The following is a 15998-nucleotide window of genomic DNA, read 5'->3' on the forward strand; positions in this document are numbered from 1 at the left end:
AAACAAGGGAACAACAGCCTCATTAGCAGTTGCTCCGTGCCCACTTCAAATATAAACGTCTGCGCAGGTGGCTTCATCATCTCGTTAATGTAGACAGTGCATAATGGCAATGAAAATATTGATCAAGGTGGCAGCTCTTCTCTTAGGGAGAAAAACAGAGACGGGGAATAAACCAGGTTCCTGGGCCCCGACACTGCTGGCAAGACAAATGCTGCCCGCGCTTGGAATACGAGATTTCCGGATAAATATTCTATTCCCTTGTCAGGGTAATTTAGTATTCCATTATGATTCGGCGCTCGCTCGCGGGCCCTGGCGCTAGCTTGAAGGATGTTTTCGGTTAGGGCCTGGCGCAGGGAACAGAGATTGAGGCTAAATAAAGTCCAAATAGGAGSCTGATGTAACAGTTTACCCGCAATCATCACAGTGAAATAACAGACAGCCAGCTCGGCACAAGGAGAACCTGCTCCGCATTGTCCCCATCTCTGTCTCTCTCTCTCATCCCATCCTTCTCCTCTTTTTCTCTTGTCTGGTCTCCCCTGAGGCTGACTGGGATTACTTTGTGTGTAGTAGTGCTCTCCTGAAGGCGTGTGTGTGTGTTTGTATAATAGGGTGAGTGTGGTTTCTACTTTAACACTCCTCTCCCTCCTCCACTTCCCCTATCCTGACAAAAAGGTGTTGCCAAGGGGATGAGTATGAGTGACAGCTCCCATTAAAAGGGGGTGGGTCTTTCTTGAATGGGGCATGTTGGTGCTGACACCTGATGGATTAGTTACTCCACCTCCTCAGTACATTCCATAGCTTTAGGCGATGATGGACCCTTCGAAAAAGTATCCTCCCATTCCCTGTTTCCGAACCTCCACCAGCCACCCCTGCTATGTACATTCTCTGAAGATATGCCGCACCTCTCCATCCAGCTCCTGTACTGCATTCCTGATCATTAACCGAGCTCCCCTTCCTACCCCTCTCCTCTCTACGCTTTCTTCCCTCCCTCCTCCTCCTCTCCTCCCACCATCATCCCGCCACACTAGAAAAACCAATCACTCAGAGCCCCAAAGAGTCCGGGCTTGGCAAGCCAAGACGCCCAGATGAGCAGCCATTCATCAAGAAAATAACAAAATGAAAATTACACTTCTCCATTTAATTTGGTAATTTATTTTTCTGGGGGAGCGAGTGTGGAAGGGAGAGGCGGAGCGAGGTGCTAGAGGGAGAGGGGGAGCCGAATGGAAGAGAGAGGGGGGATGCGGAGGTGGAAAGAGTGGAGTGACGGGAGCGAGATGGAGAGGAGAAAGGGAGCTGATGAGAGAACGGGAGCAGAGGTGGAGAGGGGAGCGAGGGTGAGAGAGCGAACGGAGAGATGAGAGATAAGAGAGACGTGAGAAGGAGGCACTCGTAAAAAGCCGCGGTGCCGATTCCTTCGGAGCCCCAAAGTCAATTAAGAAACTTTTGCGTTGTACCAAGTGTTCCGAAAGTGTCAACAAGTCGACTTTTTTCCATAAACCCTCACCGTGACTCCGATACCCTACTTCCTTTCTCTGGCTCGCCCGTGTGAAGGAAGTCGATTTAGGGTACACGGTCCAACCCAGATGTAATAAATAATAGATAAGAAGAAGAGCTGTACTGTATAGCTGGCAAGCAGTCATTATCCCACAGGCACCACCAGTCCCACCACGCGGCATTAAGCTGTGGTTGTCCTGTTGGCATCGAGTACTACAATTACCCACAACTCTCCCTGGTTGCAGCTCTTTGATCTTCTGGCGAGACATTGCTGATATGCAAACGGGGCTGATTCACGATCCTGATGTCTAATCAGCGCAGGGGCTCATTTATAACCTCCTGGCTGCACTCGGGCTTCGACAGCTCGGGCTTATGCTCGCCCATGGATGTCTTGTGGTGTGTGTTGTGTTGTGTGTAGATCACCATGCTGCAAGCTAAGAATCTTAAAGGTGGTTTAGAGGCCACCGTTGATCGGTGTGTGGATGGACGCATCTATACGGAAATAAGTGCTCAGTTATTTTGTTGTTGATTATGGAAATTGCATTGTGGGAATTGGCAGTTGGTTGTCTGGAACCAATTTAAGATATAGAGTTGGATATTTGTGTTGATCATTATTTTGCGCCAATTGAAGAGGATGTGGTGGCACTTTGATTATATTTATACAGAGCCAACTTTGATTAGATAACATGCCACATACAATGTTAATACAGTTAATTCACTAAAACTCTTGGAATCCCAGTAACCTCATTTCTACCCTGTCAGGGGTGAAGTTTCCCCCTAGTACAGATCTAGGATCAGCTTCCCCCTCCCCCAAATCCTAACCTTAAACCGTGTGTGGAAAATGCCAAAACTGACCCAAGATCAGCGTCTAGGACGCAACGTCCCCCTACACCATTTCTACCTCACCAGAGACCCAACTTTAACCCTAACCCCTGACCCCGGCCCACTCACCTCATACTCCTGGAGAGCTTCAGTTGTCGTTGGCTTTGAGAAGCTCCGTGTGTTCAGCCAGCTCCGCGATTGGGGGATGGTGGATGATTCATCATACCCTGTCGCCACACAGATGGAAGGAGAGGGAACCGAGGGAGGGGGGGAAGGGATAGGACAGAAAGTGGTCAGTTACAGCTGCCATGGCATTTGAAGTGAGAGGCAAACCCTCAAAAAGTTAAGAGAAATGACAGGACAAGGGTTTGGGGAAGAGGGTTGTGGATAATGCGGTTCTTCTAGCAGCAGGGAGACAGAGGGGGAGGGGAGGGGGGTCGCGTGGCCAGGGGCCGGAGGAACACCTATCAGAACCCTATATGGGGGGCGGGGGTAAGTGAGAAAGCCTTAAGTGACAAGGGAGGGAGGGAATACTGGGGAACATTCTGGAATTCAAACACACAGTCCGTATGGAGTTGATGGGTGATGTTAAGGAATACAGTTGAGACCAGGCCGGAGCTCAAATTTTTATTCTGCACACTCACTACTATTCCCCTTCGTAATGGCGCACAAGTTAAAGGGCCGCAAATGAAGGACAACCAATGGGTGATTGCTATGGTGAGAAAGAACCCCCCGACCAATTACCGCTCAAGTCTACAGAGAGACGCGGCTTTTAATAGCTTGGCAACAGAGACAAGGCAACAAACCTCGGTTTTTGATGGGGGGAATAATAAAAGAGAAAAAACACCCCTTGAGTTTAGCCTTTGGAGCCAATATGATGCAATGTTGACATAAATTGTTCTTCACTCCTCAGTGCACAAAAACAAAAGGAATTATAGTTTTTATGCTAGGGTAAGAGGAAAAAAAACTAGATCTTTCTCTTAACCGAGTCACTGTGACAAGGAAGAGCTATTCACAATAGCATAAAAGCTGCCTGTGAAAATCCTTTTCACATCCAGAGGCACAAATATTTAATATGGGAATTAACTCAAATCGTAAATAACATCACCTCATTGTAGGGTGGCATTTCACACAAAATAACAACACTCATTTCCCATCGGCCAGGAAAACTATTGCCTCAGTTTTTTGTTTATTGAAAAATATATTTAGATTAAATCAAGCAGTCAAAATGTTGCCACAATGAAGTACCTCTACATCACTGCATCTATAAACTAACTAGCTACTGTCTACCAAGTTCATGGGTTAGGGGTTAGGGGACAGATGACGAGCTCTGGCCTGGGGTTTGGGTTGGACGAGATGGATGAGGGGGAGGGGTCAAGAGGGGAAGGTTATAGTGACAGTGGTGAGTGACGTGATGACACAGTGAGCTGCTCCACTCCAGTCAGCCAAGGCCAAGCAAGCATGACGCTAGGATCAGTCACAGACACCCTTTAATGGCTTTCAGCCGGGCCACCCAAAAAAGCATCCAAAACCCTAGGCCCTTAAGATGGACGCCCCTCCCCAGTCTCCACACCACCCAAAATGTCAGAACCTGCGTAGTCGGTTAAAGGCAATTTTTTAATGGTGTCTGTAGCACTCCTCCACCACTACCGCCTTCCCAACAACCTTAGAAATATAGTCATATTCAAACCAGCCTAGTCAGTACTGGGGATATTTTAGCGACTTTTTCCTCTATAGCTCTCCAAGTGCACCAGGCAATGTGCTGTAACATTATTGGCGGGGCTGTGTGTGTACACTGGAGCTAATCCATTTAGGAGCATAATGCTGGGCATGTAATGGAATACGGTGGAGTCATATATTGTTGGCCTGTCCCTGGACATATCCCCGGCACGGAACTTAACGCTAGTCATATTTTTAAATGGAGCTTAAGCCCACTTTGTTGCTTTCTGCAAATGGAGGTCAAAAGTTGTCTAAATCTTGATGACGTCCTTGGGCGTGCAAAATCGGCGTAATCAGATTAAGCATCCTAAATTTATCCCATTTGCGTGGCGCTTAGCGTCCGCCCGAATGTCGACGGGATCACAAATGTTTTGTTTTGTCGGGGAGGGGACACTCGACACTCCCTGGCGTCACTCCCAATTAGTGATGGTAATTTTTTTAAATGGAGGGAACAATGTTACGCCGACAATTACATGGGGATTAGTAAAGATTATAGGGATATAACAGGGATATAGGAGACACAGGGACTAATGGAGGTTGAGGCACTGAACACCACAGTTCTAGTTGATGACTGGACATGCTGTGTTGTATTAGAGGACTGGTTCAAAGGTGGATCGCACTAGATCTTCTAAAGACCCACTGATTGAATAAGGCCCACTGATTGAAGTTATTATTGTATTATTACCAGTGCTTAAAGTGAAATGAAAAAAGTACCTGTACTCATTTTAGGTGCCGGTGCTCAATTTAATTTTACAGTGCTGGTGTTCATATTTTAGAGCAAAAGAGATGTCGTTGAAATTTCGAGGTCCCAGCACCGGCCAAATTCAAGCACGGACATTTACACCGTTCAATAGCATGTCTTAATTTTTTWAATAAGTGAACCAATGTGACGATCCTTTGTGAGGCCAAATAAAATAAAACTTCTTAATACTCCTTTAAGAATTGTTCTGTTCAATTATTTATTACCTTAAGTTGAATTAATAGACAAAACCTTGCATGGGAAGAGCAGTATTAGCAAGTTCCCCCTGATATAGTTGTATGTGAACAAGTTCCTAAATTTGTTTGCTCACACATCAGTTTCCGACTGAGCTAACATCGCATGCTACTTTCATATGGCATCGGCTGGAAACGTGTTGTTATTAATCATTGCCGGACGGTGCGTTTATTACGAATGCGGGTTCAAATCGGATGAATTCGACTTAGCCTGTCAATTTGCCATCCCACAAACTCAACGGGAAAAGACGCAAACGAGGACGCTCCCTCACCCTTATTTTCTCCTTCGGGAATAAAAAAGAGCGGTTTGTTAGCGGCAAGATCAAAAGCAGGGTGCGCTTAGTGTTTCAGTGGCAGACAGCGTCGTACTCAAACACTTAGTACCTCAGTGCCTATCTACAGCCAATCGTACTGCCTCAGATGTACTATAAGTGCAGGACAGTTGCTACAGCCTGCGGAGGCTACGGTTTAAGTGTTTGGTTTGGGAAAAAGGAGCTGTAGCCAGGGATATACAAAAGCACGTAGGCCCACTGGCATTAACTGTGTTTATTTAAACTTAAAGGAAATGTATATGAATTGGACTGACGTTTGCTTCATTAATGACGAGTAAATAATAGCTGTCTAGTATAATTTTACTGGCGTTCATTTGGGCTCTCAGTCTGTTAAAAACAAGCAATACATCTAAACTGTTTTTTTTAATGAATACAACCCACAATGCATTGCAGAGGAGCAGACTGGACCGCGCTCCGAGTTGGTGCTTATGGAGACAGTCCATTTTCATCTCGAATCCTGCCTAACTCGACAAAATATTCTCTGTATCAACACAGACAGTGGGGCTGCATCTGAAATGGCACCTATTGGTACCCTGTTCATTATTGTACAATGTTTAACCAGGGCTCAGAGGAAAAAGGTGAAATAGTACAAATTTAAGCACCCCCCCAAATAATAATAATAATAATAATTATTGGGCCTGCCAAAGACAAACGAGTCGATCACATGTAAAGGTTTTCAAGGACAAGTTGTTGTCCACCCCCTACCCCCCACCTCCTCCTCTACCCCGCCCCCCTCTTCTCCCACAGTCTTTCCCTCCAATATCGAAGTAGTCCCTCCATTTTTTTCTCAGCAATTAACAGCAGCGATCAATGGGCACGGAGAAACACAACTAGCGTCTAATTAAACATTTCCTATCTCCGATCTGCAGTCGATACGCCTGGGAAAAAATGATTCCTTTTGATAGCCCCGGCCACTGGCCTGTTGATATATGTTTATTTACATATAAAAGAGAAGACACTCTCAGCATGCCTCGGCGTTGGAAAAACTATTTTCCTTTTTTTCCCCCTGCGAGAGGGAGACGATCAAATGTCGAACCATCGTTTGCCAGGGTCTTTAATTAATTCCGCTCGTTATCTCATAGACTGCAGAAAGACCCAGTCAAGTTCAGATTGGAAGTGAAGCAGTGGTGGGGGTGGAGGGATGGGGAGCAAGGGGAGTGAGAGAGAAGACAGAACTCCTGCAAAAACCCCATCTTTACATCAGCAGAAGTGATCGCAGAGGTTACGTATAGTGGATTAATGCGCAGCCAAACAGCTTTGTGTGAATAACGCAACTGAAAATCCAACCAAAGTCAAAACAGCTGGGTTACGAAAGAAAAAACAGAAAATTAGTGCTGAAATTGCAACGTGTGGGAAATAAACTTTGTAAATGGGGGCAATGCTAGAAAATCAAAAATAATGCGAGAGGACAAACACAGGAGCTAAATGCGTAGGGACTAACTTTCATAGTCAAAATCGGCTTCACATAGAGGACTGCTCAGACCAGAATCTGTGAAGAATAGCAAACATAAAAAAGAAAGAAAAACTTGTTTAAAAAAATGCTGAAATGCAAAGGCAACTTAAAAATCCTAAAAATTGACAAAATTATAAAAGGCGAAGAAACACACAATACAGAGATGCAAATGATCTCAATCCTTCACTTAATTCACAAATGTTTACTAATGTTATTAATCACTATTCTTTTGGGTTATTTTTGTACAGATCCTCCCCTGTCCAGAACTATTGAGGTCCTTCACAGGGAGTGTTGGATTTGAAGCCAGCCTGTCAGACAGGCAGGGGGAAAGTAGGCCACACATTCAGCAGCATACCTTGACCATCCTCCCACCCACTGGCAAAATCAGTGCCGCGGTGGCAGCGCAAGCTGTTTGTTTGGCACAGGCGTCCATCACTCCTGCCCAATTGAAACTCCTCTATCAAGCTGCCTTGCCATAGTGTGGGTCAGAAATCGATTTTGTTTCTCGTACATAAACAGAAGTAAGAAAATTGCCATCATAAAAGAGAGCGAGAGAAAGAAATAAAGGAAGGAAGAAAGAACGGGAAACGGCTTATATATCTTCTGAAAAATGAATGGTGAAAAGCCCCTTTGTTCAGAAGTCTGAGCTGGTGCGAGAGGAAGCAGTTCTGACAGCRCAAAGTCTGTCAAGAAGATCCATGACGGGTAAAGGCTGCGTCACAGCCGACACCCTCTTAGGTCTCCTGTCTGCCTTTCTACTCAGGCAGAGAGAGGGCCATCTTAGGCCGTGCTCCTCACACCTGTCTGTTTGGTCAAGATGAGGCCACTGAAGCTCGGCACTGCAGCTGCTTACTGCTCTGGACTCGAAAGGAGTGCAAATTCAGTTTCTGGGCCACMAAAGCATTTCAACTGAATACACTCATGGACCGCTAGCACACAGTAGCCCAATGAAGCATAGATGCATACTCTAGATGAAGTACAAATGCTGCAGCAATTACAAAATACTGTTCACGGCAAGGGCACTTGCTGGTGAAAAGATTGAGTACGTGAACTCCTTTTTTAGCGTTGCATCTTGTAGCCCTCAAACTACATTGTCAGGAGAACAACTTACACTTTCCATTTGAGTAAATCACTGTTTGAACAAAACATCTCCCCCAAAAAGCTTTCAGGGAATTGAAAAACTGCCACGTTTGACCATTTCTGAAGGCACATAACAACACTTTATTTCCAACAGCTACAGGTTTTCTTCCGACAGAGACAAAATATACTTCTGGTCATATGCACAAGAGAAAGCAAGGAAACGAAACAACGGACGTGCACAAAAAGGCAGTGACCAAAAGGTTACAGGTCATCTCATTGGAAGTCCTCAGAGCACACGGTTTCCTGTCCTCAAAGTGTGACCTTAAAAACCCTTACCACACCTCCGAGATGAGTGGCTGGGTGTACCCAAAGGGCTAACTCCTAACTAAGATTCATCCTTCTGTACCATCCCGTAAGTCATCCGGTCATGCTTCTCTGAGGTGAGAATCTCAATTGACAATTTCCATGAAGAGAGACTGGGCGTAACGAGAAGGGGATGAGCAGGTCAGGAAATCAGCAGACAAGTGCAGAAAGATGGGGACGAAGAGGTGCGACATCCCCTTCCTCTGATTTCACTGTGACAATAACTAATTAAATGTAGAGGGGGGGGGCCGACAAATCTCTGTTCCAAAAACGTAATTTATCATTCCGGCGGTGTGTGTGCGTGCGCGTGCCACCTGATTTCGACAACTTGTGGAAAGACAGTGTAGTTAAACACAAAGATGAGGCGTTCCCGATGCAAGTGTGGGGTTGGAGCGTGTATTTGTGTGCACGGTGCCTTCAGGAAGTATTCACACCCCTTGAATTTTCCCACATTTTGTTGTGTCGCAGCTTGAAATGATTCAATTTCGATTTTGTGTCACTGATCTACACACAATACCCACGTAATGTCAAAGTGGAATTATGTTTTTAGAAATGTTTACATATGAATAAAAAATGAAAAGGTGAAATGTCTTGGGTCAGTAAGTATTCAACCCCTTTGTTATGACAAGCCTAATKAAATTCAGGAGTAAAAATGTGCTTAACAAGTCACACAATAAGTTGCATGGACTCTTTGTGCAATAATAGCGTTTAATGTGATTTTTAAATGACTACCTCGTCTCTGTTCCCCACACATACAATTACCTGTAAGGTCCCTCAGTCGAGCAGTGGATTTCAAGCACAGATTCAACCACAAAGACCAGGGAGGTTTTCCAATGGCTCGTAAAGAAGACATTGAATATCCCTTTGAGCATGGTGAAGTTATTAATTACACTTAGGATGGTCTATCAATACACCCAGTCAATACAAAGATACATGAACACCTCCTAACTCAGTTGCCGGAGTGGAAGGAAACCGCTCAGGGATTTCACCATGAGGCCAATGGTGACTTTAAAACAGTTACAGAGTTTAATGGCTGTGATAGGAGATAACTGAGGATGGATCAACCAAATTTTAGTTACTCTACAATATTAACATAAATGACAGAGTGAAAAGAAGGAAGCCTGTACAGAATAAACATATTCCAAAACATGCACTGAAGTAATACTCCCAAAAATATGGCAAAGAAATTAACTTTTTGTCCTGAATACAAAGCGTTTTGTTTGGGGCAAATCCAACACAACACATCACTGAGACTAGGGAGTTATTTGGGATAAAAATTAATGGAATAGAGCAAAGCATAGGCAACATCCTAGAGGAAAACTTGGTTCAGACTGCTTTCCAACACACTCGGGAGACAAATTCACCTTTTAAGCAGGTAATTCAACAATTACCTAAAACACAAGGCCAAATATACACCGGAGTTGCTTACCAAGACGACGTTGAACGTTCCTGAGTGGCCTAGTTACAGTTTGACTTAAGTCAGCTTGAAAATCTATGGCAAGACTTGAAAATGGCTGTCTAGCAATGATCATCAACCAACTTGACAGAGCTTSAAGAATGTTTAAAAGAACAATGTGCAACTATTGAACAATCCAGGTGTGCAAAGTTCTTAGAGACTTGCCCAGAAAGACTCACAGCTGTAATCGCTGCCAAAGGATGTATTGACTTACGGGGTTGAATACTTATCTAATCAAGATATATTAGTGTTTTATTTTCCATTAAAAAAAAATTATGTTCGAATTTGTCTTCCACTTTGACAACACAGAGTATTTTGTGTAGATCGTTGACAAAAAAATGGCAATAAAATCAATTTTAATCCCACTTTGTAACACAACAAAATGTGGAAAAAGTCAAGGGGTGGGAATACTTTCTGTATGTGTCTGTCTGTGTAAGTGTGTGGATGCATAAGTGAGCAGAGCACGGTATTCTCCTGCAGGCCTGGTAGAGGAAGTCAGCCTCCGACCAGAGGGCTTGGCAGGAAGTGAGATGATGAGAGCCGAGACCTCTGAGAGTTGGATTTGGAGATGTGGGAAAGTGGCCATCGGAGAGAGAGAGGGAGAGTGATGAGTGAGAGTGAGAGTGGGAGTTGGAAGATTTGAGTGTGAGTTTTGAGTGTGTTGAGATGTGAGTGGAGGGATGAGTGTGAGTGTGATGTGAGTGGAGAGTTGAGAGTGAGAGTGATAGAGGATTGAGTGTGAGTGAGTGTGAGTGTGAGAGAGAGAGAGAGGGAGAGAGAAGAGAGAGAGAGAGAGAGAGAGAGAGAGAGAGAGAGAGAGAGAAGAGAGAGAGAGAAGAGAGAGAGAAGAGAGAGAGAGAGAGAGAGAGAGAGCGAAAGCACAGAAAGAAAGGAACCAGAAAATGCAGATGACAGGGGACAGAAAAATATGAAAAGAAGAAAAAATGTGGGAAAGAATGGAGACAGAGATAGGAAGAGAGCGAGAGAGAGGTTAATAGCTGTAGGAGGCACAAAATGAGGAAAAGAAAAGAGAGAGAGATAACTAATAGCTATAGACGGGGGGAGGAGTGGGTTTGGAGGGGGAGATGACAGATATCAACTAAGTTTGTGCTTCATTAGCCAGGCGGAGTCTGGAGACAGACCCGGAGTACAAACCTAAAGATAAGGACGAGAGGGCCCCAGCGCAGCACGAACACACGCCTAGACTATAGTCTAGTGTAGCATCTGACATATCATCTAAAAACATATTTCATGCTAACCAAGGCAGCGGCCACTGCGCAGGCATGGGCTTTGGTGACATATGCTCCTTTGGGTTGGACTGGAGGGCCCTCCAAGTGCAGTAAAGTACGCTCGTTTGAACAATGGCCACTATTAGCTAATGGGGATGTTCGAAAATGTTCCCCGCCCAGCTTTAATTGCGCTAAAATGTCTGTTTAAATTAACGTCTCACCGAGTGAAGAGATAATGACATTGAATTCAATGGGACGACAGTAATAGGCAAAAGGAGACGAGATTCACTTAATAATACGTAGAATGTGTGTGTGTGTGTGTGTGTGATAGAGGAGAGCCACCGTATAAGGTTTTTCATTATTCTTTAAGGAGCGGTGGAGGAGGAGGAGGAGAGACGCGGAGGAGGGAATGTACTGGAAGAAAGCAGACACAAATACGACCAAAGGCCATCATGCTCATTTTCTCTGCTATTACAGGCCGGTGGTGAGGGTACGAGCCCTACATCCGAGAGTGTGTGATAAAGGAGAGGGGTTCAAGCCACTGGAACCTCTGTGTGTGTGTGTGTGTGTGTGTGTGTGTGTGTGTGTGTGTGTGTGTGTGTGTGTGTGTGTGTGTGTGTGTGTGTTGTGTGTGTGTCTGTCTTTGTGTTGGGAGTCCAATGATATTTCGCTCTGTCCTCCAATGTACAAATAGGGTGGGGGTTACAAGTATAGGCTGCCTGCACCAAATCTCGAGTTCACCATGCAGCACAGGAGATTAGGTCCTTTGAAATGTGAGCCTTTTGATGGACTGAAGATTGGCGACAGAAGACTGATGACTGATAGACGAGGAGAGGGGGAGCGAGAGATGAATAGAGGAAACAAGGGAGTAAGGAGAAAAGACAAGGACGGGGGGAATGTGTGACAAGGTCACAGGGTGTAGACAGACAACAAGGCCAGACAGAAGCCACGGGGAAATGTCAGCCAAGGCTTGAGACGGAGAAGCTCGGAGAAAATGAGAGCAGGATCAAGTGTTCTTGTCTTTTAACGGAGAGGGCTTTTCCAGCCAAGAYGATGAACAACATAACACTTGAGGACAGTGATGGTAGAAGGACAGAAAAGTGGACTAAAAGGTTTTGAGAAAGATGCTCTCATTCAAAAAAAMCAATCTCTGATCTTTATAATTTTAGAGATACAAGGTGTTATGGTTATTGTGAACGGTTGGTTTGTAGTAGTATGTATGGGTAGATGGAGAAACACAAATTAAATATCAGCGACAAAACACAGCATTGGTCTACATTCCAAACATTTCAAATATAGTTTCATTGAGCTGATGGGTCTGAAAGTCTGAAATCCACCATGATTTTCAGTGATACATGAGCCATTCACATTTTCTTTCACATGATAATTGTGTGAGGTCACTGGGGTGTATGCATGAACATGTTTGTATGTGCATACGCTGGTGAGAGTACGGATGTCTTTATGTTCCATGTGTAGGTCAATGTGTGAGGGGTGTTTGATTGTTCGTGTACGAGGGTGTGCATTTTCCTAAAAAGTATGTGTGTACCTGTGTTGGGGTGAGTGGTGGGTGGTTGCATACACTACCGTTCAAAAGTTTGGGGTCACTTAGAAATGTCCTTGTTTTTGAAAGTAAAGCACATGTTTCGTCCGTTAAAATAACATCAAATTGAACAGAAATACAGGGTAGACATTGTTAATGTTGTAAATGACTATTGTAGCTGGAAACGGCTGATTTTTAATGGAATATCTACATAGGCGTACAGAGGCCCATTATCAGCAACCGTCACACCTGTGTTCCGATGGCACGTTGTGTTAGCTAATCCAAGTGTATAATCTTAAAAGGCGCATTGATCATTAGAAAACCCTTTTGTAATTATGTTAGCACAGCTGAAAAAGGTTGTCCTGATTAAAGAAGCAATAAAACTTGCCTTCTTTAGACTAGTTGTGTATCTGGAGCATCAGCATTTGTGGGTTCGATTACAGGCTCAAAATGGCCAGAAACAAATAACTTTCTTCTGAAACTCGTCAGTCTATTCTTGTTCTGAGAAATGAAGGCTATTCCATTCGAGAAATTGCCAAGAAACTGAAGATCTTGTTCAACACCGTGTACTACTCCCTTCACAAAACAGCGCAAACTGGCTCTAACCAGAATAGAAAGAGGAGTGGGAGACCCCGGTGCACAACTGAGCAAGAGGACAAGTACATTAGAGTGTCTAGTTTGAGAAACAGACGCCACACAAGTCCTCAACTGGCAGCTTCATTAAATAGTACCCATCAAAACACCAGTCTCGAGGTCAACAGTGAAGAGGCGATTCCGGGATACTGGCCTTCCTGGCAGAGTTGCAAAGAAAAAGCCATATCTCAGACTGGCCAATAAAAATAAAAGATTTAGATGGGCAAAAGAACACAGACACTGGACAGAGGAAGATTGGAAAAAAGTGTAATGGAAAGACTAATCTAAGTTTGAGGTGTTCGGATCACAAAGAAGAACACTCGTGAGACGCAGAAAAAATGAAAAGATGCTGGAGGAGTGGTTGACGCCATCTGTCAAGCATGGTGGAGGCAATGTGATGGTCTGGGGGTGCTTTGGTGGTGGTAAAGTGGGAGATTTGTACAGGGTTAAAGGGATCTTGAAGAAGGAAGGCTATCACTCCATTTTGCAACGCCATGCCATACCCTGTGGACGGCGCTTAATTGGAGCCAATTTCCTCCTACAACAGGACAATGACCCAAAGCACAGTTCCAAACTATGCAAGAACTATTTAGGGAAGAAGCAGTCAGCTGGTATTCTGTCTATAATGGAGTGGCCACCACAGTCACCGGATCTCAACCTTATTGAGCTGTTGTGGGATCAGCTTGACCGTATGGTATATAAGAAGTGCCCATCAAGCCAATCCAACTTGTGGGAGGTGCTTCAGGAAGCATGGGGTGAAATCTCTTCAGATTACCTCAACAAATTGACAACAAGGCTGTAATTGATGCAAATGGAGGATTCTTTGACGAAAGCAAAGTTTGAAGGAGACAATTATTATTTCAATTAAAAATCAWTATTTATAACTTTGGCAACGTCTTGACTATATTTCCTATTCATTTTGCAACTAATTTCATGAATGTATTCATGGAAAACAAGGACATTTCTAAGTGACCCCAAACTTTTGAACGGTAGTGTATATGTGGGCTGCGCATTCACTTATAAGTCCCTACAATGCTGCTAAATTGGTCTGTGTTTGTTTGTGTCCCGTCTCCACACCGTACCTGGGGTTTGGAAGTTGATGCGCCTCATTTCCACGGGGTCTGTGGGATGGTGGGGTGTGATCTCTGCGTTGTTCAGCAGACATTTTGTTCTGGGCTCTGACTCCTTTCGTTTACGGCTTTTTGAAAGGGGGAAGGAAAAGACAGACGCACACCGTCAAGACGCAACCAAACAAAATGTCCACCCTCCACACGAAAAAGCTCACTGTGATGCTACAACAACTTTAGTGCTGAATGTCGAAATAACCCTCCACGAAACAAGTTCGAGAGTAATATCTAGTGAGCCAGCTTCTCTTTCCCTGACATTTTTTCACCCCGACTAATTAAAAACATATTTTATGCTGAGACAGGTTATTTTCTTGCCGGAAAAAACACACAGCAATAAAGTACGGCTAAGCCTTACCTGTCAGGTTTGCTGCTTCCGGAGAAAGCAATGGAGTTTCAAATAAATATATAAAGAGGGGAAAAACACAACACAAGGAGAGAGAGGGGGGAGAAGAGAGAAATCAATAGAGAGCATTTTAAAATTCACAGGGGCAGCCGCCTCGCAGTGCTAGCTAGATAAAGCTCATCAGCATTTGGAGGAGCCGGTCTGGGTCGTGAGTGTGTGTTACCGTGAGTGTGTGTGTGTGTGTGTGTGTGTGTGTTTATGACTGTGTGTGTGTGTGTCTTGGTGAGGGGGGGGGGTGTGGGTGTCAGGACCAAGGGCAGGTAGAAACACTAGCCACCAGGGAGAGAGAGGGAATGCAGGAGAGAGAGGAGAGAGAGAGAGAGATCCAAGGAGAGATGTTACTCTCCCTAACCACCAGCATGCAGAGGTACAAGCCAAGGTCAGACTAATTGTCAGGGAGCATCTGAAAGTTAGGCCCTGTTTCTCCTACTCAAACTTTGGCCTGCCTATTCTACATACATGACTGCACACAGCTACAGTATACTACTGGGGCTTGTGGTCTCTTAGACAGTGTGTTGCCTACAACTGTTAAAACAGAATCAGATACAGTACTTCAACTGCTTGCTTGCTCCAGCCCCAAAACACATGTGGATACTTTAGATTTCAGTTACTTTGAAGTTAAAACAAGGCTTTAGATATCCCCCCTTCAAGTAAAGATATCATCATTAATATGTTTCTGGCTTCAATTAACACAGAGCATTAGCTCTTTCCCTAACTCTTCTATGTCTTCTTTCCCCCACAGTCTCTCCGTTTTTGTCCCCTCCTTCGCAACCTTCCTTTCATTCACAATTCTCATACTGAAATTCTCATACGTTTGTTCGATTTTGAAAAGTCACCCCCCCCACATACAGAACAAACGCCATCCCCTCAGAATCCCCTGTAGCCTACATCCCCCCCAGAGTCTCCTACAACGTAACTCACTTCTTGTAGAGGAGGATGGCGATGACGATGCAGATGATGAAGACCACGGCCAGCACGGGCCCCACCACCCAGATGAGGCCATCTCCGCCCGTCTCGATGGGCAGAGGATCCACTTCCATCTCTGGGGTCACCACTGGATCCGTGTACGGGCTGGCCGCAAACATTTTCTACACAGAGCGAGCGAGAGAGATAGACACAGGGCTCAATACAATTAACAGGAAACAAATAGACAGACGTCAAATATAGACAAGGGCTCAATGGAATTAAACTGAGAAGTAGTGTAGCTATGAATAACACGAATACCTTTCATTAACTCACTCACACATCTGGTATGACCAGTTAGTTATCTCTATACTGTATATGGATATTGTATATGGATCTGTGTGTGTGTGTGTGTGTGTGTGTGTGTGTGTGTGTGTGTGTGTATGAGTGT

The 15998-nt window shown here is 44.6% G+C and overlaps 1 protein-coding gene across 1 annotated transcript in view; it reads right to left on the reverse strand.

The window, feature by feature from the left end:
* The window catches only part of LOC111975548 (receptor-type tyrosine-protein phosphatase S-like), a 268179-nt gene that overhangs the window by 41103 nt on the left and 211078 nt on the right, over nt 1-15998 (reverse strand). Inside the window, 6 exon segments of the mRNA XM_070447461.1 lie at nt 2446-2467; nt 2469-2543; nt 6798-6849; nt 14197-14312; nt 14597-14611; nt 15566-15732. Coding sequence (XP_070303562.1) covers nt 2446-2467; nt 2469-2543; nt 6798-6849; nt 14197-14312; nt 14597-14611; nt 15566-15732 — 447 coding nt within the window.

Source organism: Salvelinus sp. IW2-2015, linkage group LG16 (genome assembly GCF_002910315.2).
Source record: "Salvelinus sp. IW2-2015 linkage group LG16, ASM291031v2, whole genome shotgun sequence".
Taxonomy (NCBI): domain Eukaryota; kingdom Metazoa; phylum Chordata; class Actinopteri; order Salmoniformes; family Salmonidae; genus Salvelinus; species Salvelinus sp. IW2-2015.